The 16,622-nt window shown below is 45.5% G+C and overlaps 2 protein-coding genes across 2 annotated transcripts; one reads left to right on the forward strand and one right to left on the reverse strand.

Moving 5' to 3' along the window:
- Positions 1 to 769: 769 nt before the first annotated feature.
- Positions 770 to 3,825, reverse strand: LRRC52 (leucine rich repeat containing 52). Its single transcript, XM_041478942.1, has 2 exons — positions 3,007 to 3,825; positions 770 to 1,026 (listed from the first exon to the last, which is right to left on the reverse strand). The coding sequence occupies exons 1-2, from the start codon at positions 3,623 to 3,625 to the stop codon at positions 770 to 772; spliced, it is 876 nt and encodes a 291-aa protein (XP_041334876.1). The 5' UTR covers positions 3,626 to 3,825.
- Positions 3,826 to 4,915: 1,090 nt separating this feature from the next.
- NUF2 (NUF2 component of NDC80 kinetochore complex) lies at positions 4,916 to 16,248 on the forward strand. The gene is made up of 13 exons (XM_041478936.1): positions 4,916 to 5,038; positions 5,900 to 5,974; positions 6,856 to 6,932; positions 7,093 to 7,154; positions 8,019 to 8,116; positions 8,549 to 8,622; positions 9,800 to 9,896; positions 10,846 to 10,908; positions 11,571 to 11,708; positions 12,605 to 12,745; positions 13,534 to 13,709; positions 15,109 to 15,244; positions 15,471 to 16,248. Exons 1-13 carry the CDS (start codon positions 4,916 to 4,918, stop codon positions 15,618 to 15,620), a joined length of 1,410 nt encoding a protein of 469 aa, XP_041334870.1. The 3' UTR covers positions 15,621 to 16,248.
- The last annotated feature ends 374 nt before the right edge of the window (positions 16,249 to 16,622 follow it).

Genomic DNA, 16,622 nt, shown 5'->3' on the forward strand with positions numbered 1-16,622 from the left:
CATCTCCCTGTAGACATAACTCTGACATTTTGGTATGGACACACAACCCATTTCAAAGAATATTTGGAGTGTGTAAGCAATATTTTTACTTTATAAAACATTCCAGTTTTAGGGTTGTGTGGCACAAAAGCAGAGCTGGACTTTGCAGTTCTGTAAATGTTCACCCAACAGTGGAGGCACAGGTGGCCTGGCTGCACTGCAGGAGCACAGAGGGTTCTTTTGCTGTCACCAGTGTAATGGGAAAGAAAGGAAGAACCAGTGGGATCCTGGGCTCCTAAAAGTCTTGGTTTTAATCTCTTTGCCTTTCCAAAGCAGGAAGTTCTTAGATTCCCTGGGGCTCCAGCTGCGTAGGCTGATCCCTGTAAGCCCTGCTGGGTTTTTTGGCCAGGAAGGGCCTGGTGACCTCCTTGGCTACAGCACAGTGCCAGGACCTTTCCCATATTTCAGCACCTTTTCAAGCTAGTCCTTATGTCCCTACTGTTCTGTGGTCCCAAGGTAGGGTGGAAGTGGAAATGCCTGGCACTGTGCACACCTCTCACACCTGCCTAAAATGAATATTTTGCCCATATCCTGAGTCCCAGTGGCAGAAGACTGGGCAAAGTGAAACTGGAGCACAGCAAGTGAAACTGGAGCACAGATACTTCCTTCTCTTGCAGTTTTATTTCACTTACCAAAAAAACCCAAGAAGATCTAGGGTGGGACAACATGGGAAGTCAGGCAGGAAGGGCCTGCCTTTGGTTCCCACAATGGGAGTTTAGAAGGGCTGGTTCTAAGTGGCTGTGTCTTCCTCCTCCTCCTCCTCTTCCTCTCCCTTTGAGGCATGGGCCTCGTAGATGACAGCACAGACGCCGGCCAGCCAGGCTGCCACGGTGCCAGCAAGGAATATGCAGAAGCCAACGAGGCCCAGAAAGACATAATCCTGCTTGTGCAGCTGGGTCAGGCAGCTGAAGTGGAGCTGTGCCTCTGCTGCTGGCATCCTCAGGGCACGCAGCCCTGCTGGGGTGTAGCAGGTGATGTTGTCAGTATCTGCAGAGAGACGAGCAGAAGCAGCACTCTCTAGCCTGTATCATAATTTAATGAATAGGAGTGCTGGTAGAAAAATTATGGAAGTGCTTGCTAAAAGCCTGAAAAATAGCTGCAGACTTTGTGGCCTCCTTCCCCCCCCCACTGGCTTGGGTAAAATCTGACATCCAAACTCGTGCCAAACCTGTGCTAAATCCTTGCCAAACCACAATTCCCAGGTTGCTAGAGTATTTTTTGCAGTGTTGGCTCCACAGGATTATATTGCCCACTGGATTATGCAACTGTGGCAAACTGCTGTCCCTGCCCTCCTCATCTCGCTGATTGAGCACTTTCAGCTTCATATAGGAACACCTGTGTTATTTTTTTAAATCTCAAACACCTTCTGAAGTGATACAGCCTAAATTATGCTGGAATAATGAGTTGGCTGTGGGTTTGACAAGGAGGGTTGCTTGCAGTCAAGCACAGCCTTACCTGCTCTGTGAAGCAAGCAGAGGCAACTCATCAATGATTCAGTTCCACTGAAATAACAACCATACCCTGTCATATTGCAATATCTGCAGTGATAAAACAGGTGCTGCCTGCTCCCTTTCAAGTTAGTGAAGGATCAGTGTGGTGCAGGGTGTGCCCTCAGCCATCCTCTGCAGGTTTTGAACCCCACAGACACGGTCACTGTGGTGGGGACACTGCTTGATGAACAGGATGGAAGAGCCTGAGGGAAAGGGAGCACTGCTCCACGCATGGGATGGAATGGGAGTGGTGGAGGGGAGCGAGGCATGGGGGATTTTTATTGCATTACACTGTAGTGGATGTGGCTGAGTATGTTGTTCATGCTGATCTTGCTACTGGTCCTGAGTAAAACTGAAGAGCTTTTATCTCTCTGTTACCCAAATCCATCCAAACTTGGGCAGCTTTGTGTCAGCCCCCAGGCTGAGCTCAAAACTCTGATGCACAGATATTTCTGAAGGTCAGGAGCCTTGCTAAAGGCCAGGCTGGGGTCTGCTTGCAGCAGGTTCCAGGGCTCTGTCCCAGTATCCCTTTGGCCTGGAACAACCCTCAGTTTAAGGCTGCCTTTCCTCCTCCTCCCCTCCCCAACAGCCTGCAATGAGCTTTATTCTCCTGTTGCAGGGTTCAGAGGGTTATCTCCAGTCTCACTGCTGAGAGCTGTACTTTATTCCACTGTTCCATAATTGCCTGTATGTGGAAAAAGAAACCCTTTATTGTCTATAAGGAGCTTACTACATCTAATAAAGGCACTGAGACGTCTTTAATTCAGTTCTGTCCTAACACCAGCTTCCAGTTGCCCTTCCTTTTTTTCCCCTTGGGCTCTTTTGTGGTCCTTTCTTATTCAGTGGACAGACTTTCCCAACCAATTTCTCTCTTGCGGCTCTCTCTCACCATTGTGCCCTGCATTACTGAAACCAAAGATTTTCTTGTTCATGTGTGCTGTGTTGTGTCTCTTTCCAGTCTGGAAAAGCTAAGTCCATGTGCTGCAGCTGCAAAGCAAAACATCACCCTTGGGACCAGTGTTTTTATGGGAAAGGGAACTGGTGATTGCCCTGCCTCGGCCTCTCCAAGGCCCAGTTATAGAATCTCTCAATATGAAGGGCAACAGCTGACTTTGGGGTGGAGACAAGGCAGGAAATTCAGAGCAATGATTTTTCCAGTGCACATCTCCCTGGAGCTCTGTGGGGCTCCTCGTTCTTGGCGCTGCAGCCATGGGGTGCTGTGCAGGCACAGGGACACCTGAGGCTGGATCCAGGTGTTTTAGGGAAGCAGCGGTGTCCCAGCTGTACATTACACCTCCCTGGCTGAGGATGTGAACAAGAGGGATTCTTCATGTGTGTAACCCAGCTGCTCCCATCCCTGGTTTGTGTGACAGCAGAAAATGGCATGCAGTGGCACAGCCCCATGAACTGAACTTTTGGGAAGGAGAACAGAGGGCTCTGTCTATTCCACACAGATCTGTGCTCACACAGCCCTCACCTGGAAAATGCACATCACTCTCCATCATCCAGGTGATGAAGTCCAAAAAGGAGCAGTTGCAGTGCCACAGGTTGTCACTGAGCCCCAGCAGCCTCAGGTTGGGCAAGTCCCGGACAGTGCTGGTGTCCAGGAAGGTTAAGCCCGTCCGGCTCACATCCAGGTGCCTTAGCCAGGTATTGTTGGCAAAAGCATCCTTCTCGATGGCCACAAGGTTGGGATTGTCTGAGATCTTCAGTACCACCAGGCTGAGGAGGTGGGAGAAGGTGCTGAAGGTGACCTGTGTGAGGTTGTTGAAGCTGAGGTCCAGATAGACAAGCCTGGCCACGCCAATGAAAGTGAAATCCAGGTCATCCCCCAAGAGGTTCTTTCTGCAGTCCAGATAGACCAAATCAGCCAGGAAGCTCAGTTCCACAGCCGGCAGGTACGAGATGTTGTTTGCTGCCAAAATCAGCTGCCTGGTATCCAGAGGGATGTCCACGGGAAACTCCTGCAACTGCTGCCCAGTGCAGTTCACCTCCAGGTACTGACAGCTACACCTGCTCGGGCAGCTGATCCCCTGCAGTGCCATCCCCAGAAGAAACACGAGGCTCAGGGACCATGGGCTACCTGAAGGAGACATGGTTTGAGACCTTCCAGGCCGCTTAGCCTTTCATGGACTGCAAGCAGCCCTGTGGCAGCTGCGCTGCCCTCCCAGCCATGCCGAGGAGGTGTCCGGCTGCAAGGCTGTCGGGAAGCACTCTGTGGCTCACCTGAGCCCTTGGCAGAGTGCCCAGCTGGAAACCGAGCCTGGCTTTTACATGGGCAAGTGCAGAACAGTGGCTGGAGCGTCTCTGTCTCGCACTCGGTGCCAGGTGACACCTCCGTGATGTCAGTGGCTTGCAGAAGCTGCCTGTTTTCGGGGACACTGCTGTGACCTTGCTGACCTGCTTCCAGCTGAGTGGAGGTGCAGGAAGCCGTGCGTGGTGTGGGAGCATCGGAACTTTGTGGGGAGAGTGTGAACAGCCCAAATTTTGTCAGAAATGGTGTCACACTGCAGGGGGTGGTACTGGTTAGGCAAGAGTCCTGTGCAATGCTGGGCTGGCATTGTCTCCTTCCAGGAGCCAGGAGGTTTTATGCCATCTGGAGTAGCGTGTCCAGGTCTGGAGATCCCGGCACAAGATGTGGAGATGTTGGAGTGGGTCCAGAGCAGCCATGAAGATGCTCAGAGGGCTGGAGCAACTCTGGTGCGGGGACAGGCTGAGTTGGGGCTGTGCAGCCTGGAGAGGATTATGGTGAGACCTCACCTAAAGGGTTTTAGGAAAAGAGGAAGAGTGACTCATTACAAGGGCAGGTGATGAAAGAACAAGGGGGAGTGGCTTTAAACTGAAAGAGGGCAGGTTTGGAGTAGATATTAGGGAAAAATTCTCCCCTGGGAAGCTGATGAGGCACAGGGTGCCCAGATAAGCTGTGGCTGCCCCATCCCTGGAACTGTTCAAGGCCAGGTTGGACAGGGCTTGGAGCAACCTGGGATAGTGGAAGGTGTTCCTGCTCATATCAGACGGAAAACTAGGTGAACTTTAACGCTCCTTCCAGGAATTTTATGACTCCTCCAGAGGCCGTGACAGCCCCGCCCGACAGAACCAGCGGGACGCGGCCGCCTCACCCCGCCCTTCCCCTCATGGCCAACGGCCGCGGCGGGGCGGGGCCGGCAAAACCACGCCCACTAGCGACAGCGCGGCCGCTGATAGGTTAGGAGAGGGCGGGAACGCGCTAAGCCCCGCCTCACGATGACGATACGATCTCTGATAGGTCAGCGAGGGTGCGGGGGCGGGGAGCGGCGGATTCAAGCAGCGGGCGCGCAGCGGTGCCGCCGTTGTGTCACTGCCGCGTCCCCGCGATCGCCGTGTCCTCGGCACGTCCCGCCGCCGCCATGGAGACCATGACCTTCCCCCGCTACAGCCCCGACGACATCATCAGCTACCTCCGCTCGCACATCCTGGAGGGCGCCGAAGCCCGCAACCTGGTCAAGGGCGACGTGTTCGGCAACCCCAGGGTGCGTGAGGGGGGCGCGGGGCGGCTCCGTGGCCCGCTGGCTGCCGTGTGGGACGGACGCGCTGGCCCGGCCCGGTGACCGCGGGGTTGGGTGGAACGGGCTTGGGGAGGGCTCGGAGTGGTCTCGGGGCTCTCCTCGGGCCTCGCCGGGAAGCGCCGTGGTGTCGCCAGCAGCACACGGCCCGCCTTCCTGCGGGAACTCGGTAAAAATAGCCACGGCGTCTAGTTCCAACATCTTGCCGGATCCATTCAGTGCTTTTAAACCCTTCCCTGCTCCACCCGCTTTCCTCACCCTGAGCATTTAGCGTTAGCGAGTGAAGAAGAGCGGCTTTGAAGCGGAGTTGATGCCTCCGAGTGATTCCTGGTGCTGCTGCTTCGTTTTGAGCTGCGGTGAGAGGGGTCTGGCCCTGCTTGTGTAGATGGTTCTTAAGAAGCAAAATTGATCATGGGTTAGTGCTATAAATGAAAAATTGTTTGGCTTGTAAGTGGTTTTTTTTCATCTTCATTTTAATAATCTAATGAAAGGCACTCGTTGCTACAGGATTATAATTTCTGTGACCTTTTTTAGGTTTTTGGCATTGCTTGGTTTGGAAATTGCTCAGCAAGCAGCAGTGTAATGAAAACCAATGCCTGGCATACACATTCAGGGCTGCAATTGCCCAAGCTGTCTGCTGCCCCTTGAAACCGAATTATCAACAAATAATGCTTGAACTGAAAAATGTTAAGAGTGAAACTCTGTTGTCTTGGTTGGTCAGTGAATTCAGCCTTCATGTGTTAAAAGCTGAATGCTTTCATGGCCCGGCCTGGGAGCCCTGAGTAATCGAACATATGGAATCCTGACTCATGTCCTCTGTTCCTGCAGCTTGACGTTTTACACCTGATTTACCTGAGAATCCTGCAGAAAGTGTGTGGGATCCGACTGGAGCACGCCTACATGGTAGGGCTGCCTGTGCCAGGGGTGATGGGATGTGAAAGGAAAAGGATACTGGCTTTACCTGTTCTTTGGGATGCTGAGGGTGCCAGAAATGTCTGTAAGGTCCAGGAGGGAGTGGACAAGCTTTTGGAGGGACACCATGCCTTGAAAATCCATACTGGACTCCTGCCTTTGGCCATGGCTGGAGGAGGTTGGACTGACCTGGAAGGAATGTAAACGTTGCTTTTGATACTTGATCACCTCCACTCCTCCATTAACTGAGGGGAAAATGAGGAGAGGCTGATACCCAAAGTTAATTTACCTACTGTCTCTGTTAGGCAAGAACTGATTCTTGAAAGTGAGAGTAAATGGTTTTGTTTCATGGCTTTTCTGGATAAACTGAAAGGGAAGAGCATTATGTGCACAAGGTACCTCTGTTCTTCCCAGGCAGTACCAGCACCTGCCATGCTGTGCTGTGAGGTTTAAAATGTCAGAGAAAGGAGACAGTGTACCACTACATTCTCCTCCTGACTTCTTCATGAAGCAGCTGAGTGTGTCAGTTTTGGGGTGCTTAAAGAAGGAGCTTCTTGCTGGTAGCTGTATAATGTTGTGCTGCACAAGTTGTGAACAAATTAAAACAGAGTTTGGATTCAGTTCCAGAGTTTGTAATGTTGCTGCTTTAGTTATTATTGTATTTTTTTGTCTTTTCCAGCCAAAGTTGACCCTTAAAATAGTTGACTCCTTGTTGACATTTTTCATTCTTCCCACTGGATGGGAAGATCATCCTCAGTGTTCTTAATCCATTGGAATTATTTTATGCTGTGGAAAATGCTGTATAATTTTTGTTTTAAGTATTCTCTACTTATGCACTGACTCTCTTTTTTTTTACTCTTTTTACTGTTTAGATGCCCCTCAACGTTGACATAATGTACCCACAGATCCATGAAGGCTTTCTGCCTGTCTGTAACTTGTATATTCACATGTAAGTAGAAGATGCTTGCCTTGTGCTTGCTGGGCAAATGCTCTGGGATGAGAGGACAAGATCTATTTTGTAGCAGATGGGTACAGGACAAGAACAGAGCCTTGGCCACAGAACCTGAGTCAGTCACTGCATCTGAGGCTGTGTTTTGTTCTCCTTGCAGGGAGCGCTTGCTGCCCATGTGCCGGATCAGTGACTTCCAAATCGCTGATGTTTTAAACCCAAGTAAGCAAGTGCCTTGTAATCCTTGTGTTTCCTGGGTGCTGCTTGGTGTTCCAGGTGCTTTTTCTCCTTGGGCATAGCCAGATGGGCATCTAGTGTGGAGAAGTGTCCTTCTGGCTGCTCTTCTGACCCTTAAACAAGCTGGTTCTAGTGGACAGCTCTTGTTCCTTACGTGGGCTGGTGCAGGTCAGTAACTGAGGACAGCTTTGAATGCTGTGAATCTCTTGAACTGCTGGTCTGGAGATGAACTCTGACATGCTTATAACAATGTAATAATAGATGGGGATGAAAATTACCCTGACAGCTCTGGAATGCTTTAGGATTTCTCTTGTCAGTGCTCCCCTACTTTCAATACCCAATTGTGATTCTGCCACAACACAGACAACTTGGAAAATGCTGCTCTGAAGAAATCTTTCACTTCTGGACCTGTCTTGTCTAAATTCAAAGCTTTTGTAATCATCTTTCAGAAAGTTTTCTTGGAATAAAGACAGAAAGTCCCTGCAGTTCAAATTGCTGCCTTCAGTTTGGCTGATAGCTACAGAGAGGTTCTCTCTTCAGAGCTGTAGTTCAAGACTGACACTCTTTCTCCCTGGCTGCTGTTTGAATGGGAGGCTGTGTGTTAACAGCCTTTTCTCCCAGGTGCCATTATTCATTTGTTAAATTACACAGAATTACTAAGTGTTGGTAACCAGCTTGGTGCTGGATTTTGTGTAGTCTGAAATCTTTGCAAGCTGATTGGGGGAAGAACTAATTTGGACTGTGGTTTGTAATTTCTGTCTCCTTGAATTACACTTGGCCCAACTTTTTTGAAGCAATTGCAATGCTTTTGGAAACCAGCTCAGTGAGCTCTTGCAATTCCTGTTTCAGAGACCAAGAGGACTGTTCGCTTCTTGAGTGGCATCCTCAACTTTGTGAACTTCAGGGAATTCCGGCGTGAGGTCTACCTGGAGCTGCAACAGAGCTATGTAAGATTAGGTGCTGATTTATTCCAGATGCCTATAAAAGTTTAACTGATATTAACCTAAAACTAAGAGCATGAAGATTGCAGTTTAACTTCAGGTTTATGTAACATGTTGGGGTGTTCAATGTCACAAAGCAATTCAGGAAAGTACTGATTATTACTTAGGATATTACTGAAAGGTGGTTTTTTTGGGCTTTTTTTCCCCCCCAATAACTTATTGGGTACTTCAGCCTGGTAAGTGAAGGATTGAGACCTTGTATCATTTTGAGAAAAGTTAGGTGTAAAAGTTGGGTTGTAGGTGGCTGCTGTTCTGAATGTAGTTCATTCCAAAGTAGTTCAGAGATGGTGCATTTCACCTGAAATAACAACGAGCAAGGCTCTAATAAAAGCCCAGAGAGAAACCACATTTCTCTAAAATTAAATATTTAACTTGCAGAAATTAGCTATGGAGAAAAACCAACACCTGGAGGCTGTGAATCGGGAGGCAGCACTGAAGCTGGAGAAACTGAAGTGAGTGTGAGGAGTCAGCACTGTGAGATGCACTGCTTGCCTTTCCTGCTCAGGCTGGATCAGTGGGCCAGTTGTGTGGGGCTCAACAAGTCTGAGTGCAGAGCCCCATTCTTGGGTCATAATAACTTGGTTCAGTGCTACAGGCTTGGGAAGAGGGGCTGGAATGTGGCCCAGCAGGAGAGGAGCTGGGGGGTGCTGGTTGGCAGCAGCTGAACAAGAGCAAGCAGTGTGGGCAAAGAGGCCAATGGCACCTGGCCTGTATCAGCAAGTGTGGCCAGGGCAGTGACCATCCATCCCCCTGTGGCACACCCTGAGTGCTGCATCCAGTTCTGGGCCCCTCACTGCAAGAGGGACATTGAGTGTGTCCACAAAAGGGCAGTGGAGCTGGGAAGAGTCTGGAGCACAAGTCTGATGAGTGGGAGCTGACGGGGTTTATTTCCTGCTGGGAGAGAAAAAAAACCCAAAAAGCTTTACAGTGTATGGCTGCATTGAAGGAATCCTGTATTTGTATGTGGAGAAACTTTTTGCTCTTACTTAGCTTTTAGTGATGTGTCTTTATACCTTCAACAGCTGGAGGAAGCTCATCTTAATAGATGAGTAAAGTTGTCTTCCTTAGTTATTTGACATGTTTGCCACAATCTCTGTTTTTCAGGCCATTTAGCCCTACTGCCTGTGTCTTTGCACCATTAAATTTTGTTTTTGCTTGTGGATAATAGGATGAAGGAATGGCTGGTTTCCAAGAGAGCTTTCAAAACAAAGTGGGTTTTTTTTTTCTGACAGCTGCTCTTGGTGTGTGCTACACAGGGTGTTCCCTAGCTGGGATAGGGCTGCACTAATATAAGCTATTTGTATGACAGGTAATATGCAAATTTCATAAATGAAAGTCACCACCAAAATTGGTAGGAGTGTTGTACTTTCATGCTTTCCTTAATATGATCTTTAAACTTAGTCCTCTATGTTTGTGCCACTTCTTGCCAAAATAGCTCTTTAGAGTATGCTTCAACTGCAAAATCTTACAAGCAAAGGAAAATAAGATACATTCATTTAAGACTGTCTTGCTCTGATTACTGAAGTTACTGTCTGTAAACTCTGTGGAGACAGTGATTGTTTTATTTACTGTACTCTGACTGGACTATAATGGTGCTGAAACTGCCCAATATCTTTATTTTTCCCTCAGCACAGTCCCAGTTGAACATGAGGCAGAGATCAAGCAGCTCACAGAGAACATTCGGGAGCTGGAGCAGCTGCTGAGGCAGGACTACCGTCGGAAACAAGTAGGACCTTGTTCTGTGTTTCTCTGAAAACCTGCTGTGGGTTCCTCTCTTCTCTTGATTTTATTCCCTTCCCTCTAACTCAGTGGATAAAAGGGACTTTTCTGATTTAAAACAATGGCCATTTTAGCAAGATGCTGTTGGACCCTTCTTTGTTTCACTGTAAGGAATGTGAAATGTGCTTTAAATCAGATGTGGGGAATACAAAGGTATAGTTGACTCTTTTTTTTTGAAATGCATTTCTGCAATGACTTGGGAGATGTACATCACACTTCCAACAGGAACACAGGGATGTTCCTCTTTGTTTTCTATTTGAATTCAAAGAACTGGAACTGGAGGTGAGCCATGGCAAGAAATGAGGCCCAAGAAGGGTCACCCAAGGGAATGCCTGGCAAAAAGAGTAGGGTTAATTGCAGGGGTAACATTTCAGCAGTGGAAACTTGCCTCTCAGGTCTCATAGATAACTCTTTTAGCTTCTTTGGGAGAAAGAAAATAACAATCTATGGTCAGGATATTTTTGCTTTGTCAAGTCATGTCTCTTTTATTAGCATTATTAACCTTGCATTTGACTATTATTTGGGACTTTATATTAAATTATATTTTTCTTTGAAGAACAGAGCCCCTGGCAAAGAAAGTTATGGGGGTATAATAACTGCCAGGGTCAATGAGAATAGGGATGAATAGAATAGAATAGGGATGGCCAATTTCTTATCCCTATTCCTAGTTACCCACTGCTGGCTGTCTCCCTAGTGCTTCCAGTGGTGTTGGTGACAATATTGTCCTTTCCTGGCTTTGAAGTCTTACAGACTGCAGTTTTTTCTGCGGGTTATGGCACTCCAAAGGACCCATAAATGAGATTTCTCCTGTGGACAGATCTATGATAGAAGGATAAGGCAGGTAGCAGCTGTAGAGATGCTTGTTGAAAGCTTGGTGCTTTTTTTTTTGTTTTTAGACAGGTTTGCAAGAAGTGACTTCTCAAAAGAAGACAGATATTGCTGAGAGAACCCAAAAACTGGTGAGTACACCTCTGTGTGGCTGCTGGCTGCAGATCAACTGAGAGATCATCTCTCTTTTTAGGATCAGATTATTCTTGGAACTAAATCACTAGAAATCTGGACCTCTGAGGTGCTGTGGCTTTATCTTGCATGCATAGAGTGGGCTAGTGAGGCAGAACAGGAGTTTTTGAACTTGTTGCTCACCTCCCGGGGTGATAGAGCTGGCTCTGGAATGCTGCAGTCACTGCCTCAGTATCCCTAGGTCAGGAGCTCTAAGGGAGAGAGCTTTTGGCAATATGCCAGGCTGGATGGGACTTGGAGCAGCCTGGTCTGGTGGGAGGTGTCCCTGCCCATGGCAGGGGGTTGGAATGAGATGATATTTGAGATCTTTTCCAACCCAAACCATTCTAGGATTAGCTGGCAGGCTCTTGGTGGAAAATACCAGTTAACTGCTGTTCTTCTGCACCCCTGTAAGCAAATGTGGGAAGCAAAATAGGCTGTTGATTGCTTTGATTTGGAATGTTAATGCTGTTTAGAGGAATTTATTTTTAGAACTTCCTAATGAGGAATGCCTACACACCAAAGAACCTGCCTTAGTCACAAGACCATGGCAAAACTTGCTACACAATTTCTCTTTGTTCACCTAATCACTAATATTGGAAGTGTTTGTGTCATTAACTAGAATGAGTGTAAAGTGTCTCTGGCTACCTTGAAAGAAGAACAAGAGCAGCTGAAATCCAAAATTGTGGAGAGTCCAGAAGAACGGAAAAGTTACAACGAGATGATGAAAGAGACTATTAAGAAATTGAAAAGATCTAAGGTGAGGTTTTCCTCTGTCCACACAAGGAGGTGTTCAGAAAAAGTGTGTTTTACTGGACTGCCATTATCTAGAACTGCTTCTTGAGTGATGGTGAAACACCAGCAGGACAGTGGTTAGTCTGAAATGAAATCACAGCCTCAGAAAATTGAACATTTGTGGTAGAGGTGGTGGTTTATTTTTGATGGGTGGTTTCTTTTTGATGGGCTGGTTTTCCCTTTTGAAAAGCAAGATTGTAGTCACTTGTAAAACCAGGTGTTGAACTCTTGAATCTATACCTGTTTGGCTGTTTGCTCTGCAGAGGAGACAATATTTTGTCAGTTCCCAAATATCTTTGGATTTAGAACATGTGCTTCCTAGTGCTTCTGTTGTCATTCACTGTTTCTGGAATTGATGGCTGTCTTCACTAATATGCTGAACACTGAGTTCCCTCCTAGCTTTCTGGTTTGGTTTTTTTTTTTCCATTATAATATCTATGCATTTTTGTGCTTTGAGATTGCTCATGCTTCAGTGGTTTGCACTTTGCCTCTGAAGGTTATTTTTGTTCCAAAGGTGTAAACTCAATTGCTGTAATTTCAGGTACAAAGCTTTACATAACTCTGATTTTACCAGTGTAGAATTTCTTCACTGCACAGCTTTTTATTCTGAAAGCTTGGAAAAAGCTGATTACTGATCAGTTCAGTGTAAAACACTTGTATGTCACCTTTATTTCTGTGCTTCCAAATAAATGCCTCTCTTTTATTATTTTTTTATTAAGTGAAGAGCTCATTTCACTACCTCTTAAATATTACTTCTAGTGTCTTGTAACAATGAGGGGAGGGTTCAAAGTTCAATATGCTTTAATTCTATATAAATGAACTCTAAAGCTGTTTATTGATACTCTTTTTTTCTCTTTAAAGCAAGAAGTTACTGAGAAATATGAAGGTTATAGAGATGTAGTTGAGGTTCTGCCATCGTGCCAAGTGGAATTGCAGTTATACCAAAAGAAGATGGAAATACAGGGAGAAAATGTGGAGAGACTGGCCAGTGTATCATCAGAGGTCTGTATTATCCAAATTATACCCTGTTAGGGAGAATTTGATGTCTAAGCAATGTTCCCCTCCTTCCTTTTCACTGTACAGAATGGCGTTTTGAAGTTTCCAAATTCTTTCTTAAAAATGTCAGTAAAACATTGCTGCTGCTTTGCTGGGTGGCACTAGCTAATGTACTATGCACTAGCTATTGACCACTTTGAATAGTCAAAGCCTTTGTTGCCATAGAAACCTGACCTAAAATAGTTGGAGCTGTCTTGGGGTTGTTGGTAGGAAATGATGGGAAAAGAAAAGTGAAATCGAGTTTCTTCTGCCTTGAGAGTGGAAACTAAGAATAAAAAATTGTTACTTCAGGAAGAGTCACGCCTTAAGTGCCTTTAAATTTATTAATATTACTAAGCCAGACATTCTCTGATGAAATGTTTGTCACAATACAGTCCCTTGCTATTTGCCACTAGGTTTTGGGAGAATGCAGTTGTTAGGAGCAATTGAAAAACTGTATGGAGTCTTTTTGGGTATTTGTGTGGCATGTGTTCAAATGAGGCTTGGCAAAAACCCATAGCAGAAGTCACAGTCACTTCTGAAAGTCATCCTGAGGGAGGGTGTCTTGTCCATTTGGATGTATTTATAATCAGAGAAAGACCAGGGAACTGGGATAAGGAGTTGGCAATCAAACCTTGAAAAAGCAGCCAGCTAATTGTAATCTTAGCACATTTACAGGCTCTGCTGTCTTGATAATTTCCCACCCCCATTTAATTTATTTCTATTTCATTTATTTCTATACTTCTGTACTCTAGGCCAGAAATCTGGAGGACCAACTCGAGAGTGCTCAGGTAGAGCTGAAAAAGGCCAAGACAGATGAAATGTCCCTGAAGAGAGTGGTCACTGCAAAACACGAGAAGCTTGCTACAGCTGAGATCCAGCTCAAAAAGATGCGTGAAGATATTGAGCAGCACAAGTGCACTGTGCTCGAGTATGGAGGAGTTGATGCTTCTGCCTGATGCTGCTTTATGTCTTTGTTATGTGCTGCCAAAGTCCATGTCTGCTACAAACACACAGCTTAGCAGCGAGGGGAAAATGAGCAGTGTGGGACAGCTCTGTATGAAGACCAGTAATGCTGCAGGCAGGGATTTGGGGTCTCAAATCAATAATTGCAATGTGACTTGACAGCAATTCTTTTATTGGAGCACTAATTTAATTTATAATGCTTATTCTTGATTCTTTTATCTTCTTAAAGAGAATGTCACATTGGGATAATTTTCCAACTTATCAGACTTCAACAAAGCCCCATTTGCCTTTCATGAATTTTTCATAATTTCCCTTGCCACTTTTGCTCATTATCAAAGATGTTCAAGACCCATGGGGAAATGGGGCTCGCATCTCAGAGGAGCATTATCCTGACATGATGCTTCTAAAACAAAAGGAAAAGTGTCATTTGATCAAAGCCTCTCAGCCCCTCTTCCTTCCTCCCATATGCTGAAGGCAGCACCAAACTGCAGCCCTGGAAGGTCCTGGCTTCACTGTGAGCTTAGTGCTGAACTGTTAGGGAGAAAATTGATTTTTAAACAATTTTCATCTACACAGATAGAGAGAAAAGGGAATGTGGAACATTATTGGCTGTGGTGGAAGGGAGCTGCTTGCACATGGCTGAGAGTCAAGTAAGATTTAGCCATGCTTGAGGTTTGTGTGGTGTGCAGAATGGCACTTAGTGTATTGTACCAGCTAAAGGAGATTATGTGGGAGGAAAACAGCTTGGGCATTGGGAGGGATTTCTGGACAGAAAGGTGATTAGACCTTGGAATGGGCTGCCCAGGGTGGTGTGGAATCACTGCCTCTGGAGGTGTTCAAGGAGAAACCAAGTGCCATGGTCAAAGTGACAAGGGGGTGTTCATAACTTGATCTCAGAGGTCTTTTCCAACTGAAATGATTCTGTGAAAAGTAGCTTTTAATTTAGCACTGAAAACAACATCATCTTACTCTCCTTTTCTTCGAAAGTTGCTGCCTATTTCTGTTTTTAATGTGTCAGGTATTTCCCTTGATAAAATTAAATGCTTTGATAAGCAAGAGGGGAAGGGAGGTAACCTTGGTTGAAGAAAAGAGTTTTAGCTGGTGAATAAAAAAATATGTCCTGACTGTTCCCTTGAGGTGGGAAGGTGCAACTCCTGCTAAGTAGGAGTTTCACTTTTTGTACCTAAGTTGTTCTGGTTTAAAAATCACATCAATTTCTGAGAAAGGAAATTCTATATAGCATTGCTTCTGGAAGCTGCTGATTTTATGCTCATAAAATGCAAGGTTTGCTCATGGTGGGCTTCAGTTTAATCTGGAATGAGCCAAAAAGCTCAGTACTAACTTTTTTTTCCTGTCACCTTTAGACATTTTAACGAAGTCCAGGAGAAGAGGGGTGCTGTGTATGACAAAGTTATGGCCATTCGCAAGGAAATCAAACAGAAAAAGGGCAAAATTGAGCAGCTGAAGGATGATGCTGAAGAAAAAGCAGCAAAAGCCAAGGTGAGGGTTTTTTTTTTACCCCCAAAATGTTCTTACATTCCTGTTGTAGTGTGGACAGTGCAGTGAATCTCTAAGTGATTCCCTGTTTTCTGTAAATGCTGCTTCTTAAGCTATGGATGAGATACCCCTGTAATCATTTGAGTCCACTCACTTGACATTGGTGCTTGACAAAGATTTAACTTTGCTGATGGAATTTTTTTTTCCCTTCTTCATTTTCTCTTTCCAGGAAATACACCTAATTTTGAAGGCTGTATTGGACAAGTGTCATGAATCTCTCCTTAAGGCAGTAAAGACTTCTGCAGCCTCAAGAGCAGAAAAAATTGATGAAATAAGGGAAGGGCTGTTCAGCATTCAATCTTCTGTAAATGCTTCTTAAGCCTGTCTGAACTTGTGTTCTACTTTTCATTGTGCTCTTGCTCAACTCAAGAGCTTCTGCTTTGCAGGGGAGGGACAATAATTCCAGGCAAATCCAGCTTTCTCCAAAACCATGTCAGAACACGTTCAGCTTTCCAGGCTGATCCTGATGTCATGAGCTTGCTGATGTGGATAAGAAAACACTCAGTTTCTGGTGTTCCAATCTGCACCTGGTTTTAGTGGTAATATTGCAAGTCTTGCTATCACCAAACTGCTCAACATTTTAGACAGAACCCTCCATTTGTAGAAACTGTTCTGCAAACTTTGATCTGGGAACACCTGGTGCCTTGGTCTGGCTTGAAATGTTCAGGATAAGTCAGTAACAGGTGATGCTCCACCACCATTATTCAATTGAGATGAAGTCCTGACAAAGCAGTAGCATCCATCTAAATGCCAAGTTGCTCTCATCATAAATATTTCTAACTGTAAATACTCAGAAATACCATTTTAATATCATTTTAGTTAACAGTACACTCCCTGTCAATGCTTGAACTCATTGTGTCTGCTTTGTGGGGTATTGAACCTTCATCTGTGTTCATCAGTCTGTGTCAGGATGCTATTAAATGTAGATTGATGTTTTGTACCTTAACTTGAGAGTGGTTTTCATTATTTGGAAAAAATAAAATTAATTTTTACACTAGTTGATATAAAGATATTTAAACCATTTTCTCTTGGGTCTTTCCACTTCCCTAACTGATTTGGCATAAGGTTTCAGCTGAAAAATGTTGCTGTGCACATTTGTAGGAACGTGTGCTATGAGCAGTCTTTTGTGATGAAGGAAGGAGGATGATTCAAGCCATCTTTCAAATTTTAATTCTTCATCTCTTACCAGCTAGCAAGTCAGTTAGGAAGAGCAGCTGCTTGTTCCTTCTAGAGCTCTTAAGAAGGCATCAGACCCTTCTAAAGTTTTGCTTTAAGTTTTTGGTTGTTTTTTTTTTTTTTTTTTCTCCACTGTAACAGAATT

This window comes from Pyrgilauda ruficollis, unplaced genomic scaffold, assembly GCF_017590135.1.
Source record: "Pyrgilauda ruficollis isolate IOZ18807 unplaced genomic scaffold, ASM1759013v1 scaffold47, whole genome shotgun sequence".
Classification (NCBI taxonomy): domain Eukaryota; kingdom Metazoa; phylum Chordata; class Aves; order Passeriformes; family Passeridae; genus Pyrgilauda; species Pyrgilauda ruficollis.

Coding starts and splice junctions, on each gene's coding strand:
- LRRC52 (XM_041478942.1), bottom strand. CDS start 3,625: ATGTCTCCTTCAGGTAGCCCATGGTCCCTGAGCCTCGTGTTTCTTCTG. Junction 1,027..3,006: donor GAGTGATGTGCATTTTCCAG/GTGAGGGCTGTG, acceptor GTCTCTCTGCAG/ATACTGACAACATCACCTGC.
- NUF2 (XM_041478936.1), top strand. CDS start 4,916: ATGGAGACCATGACCTTCCCCCGCTACAGCCCCGACGACATCATCAGC. Junction 7,155..8,018: donor CGCTGATGTTTTAAACCCAA/GTAAGCAAGTGC, acceptor TTCCTGTTTCAG/AGACCAAGAGGACTGTTCGC. Junction 12,746..13,533: donor TGGCCAGTGTATCATCAGAG/GTCTGTATTATC, acceptor TCTGTACTCTAG/GCCAGAAATCTGGAGGACCA.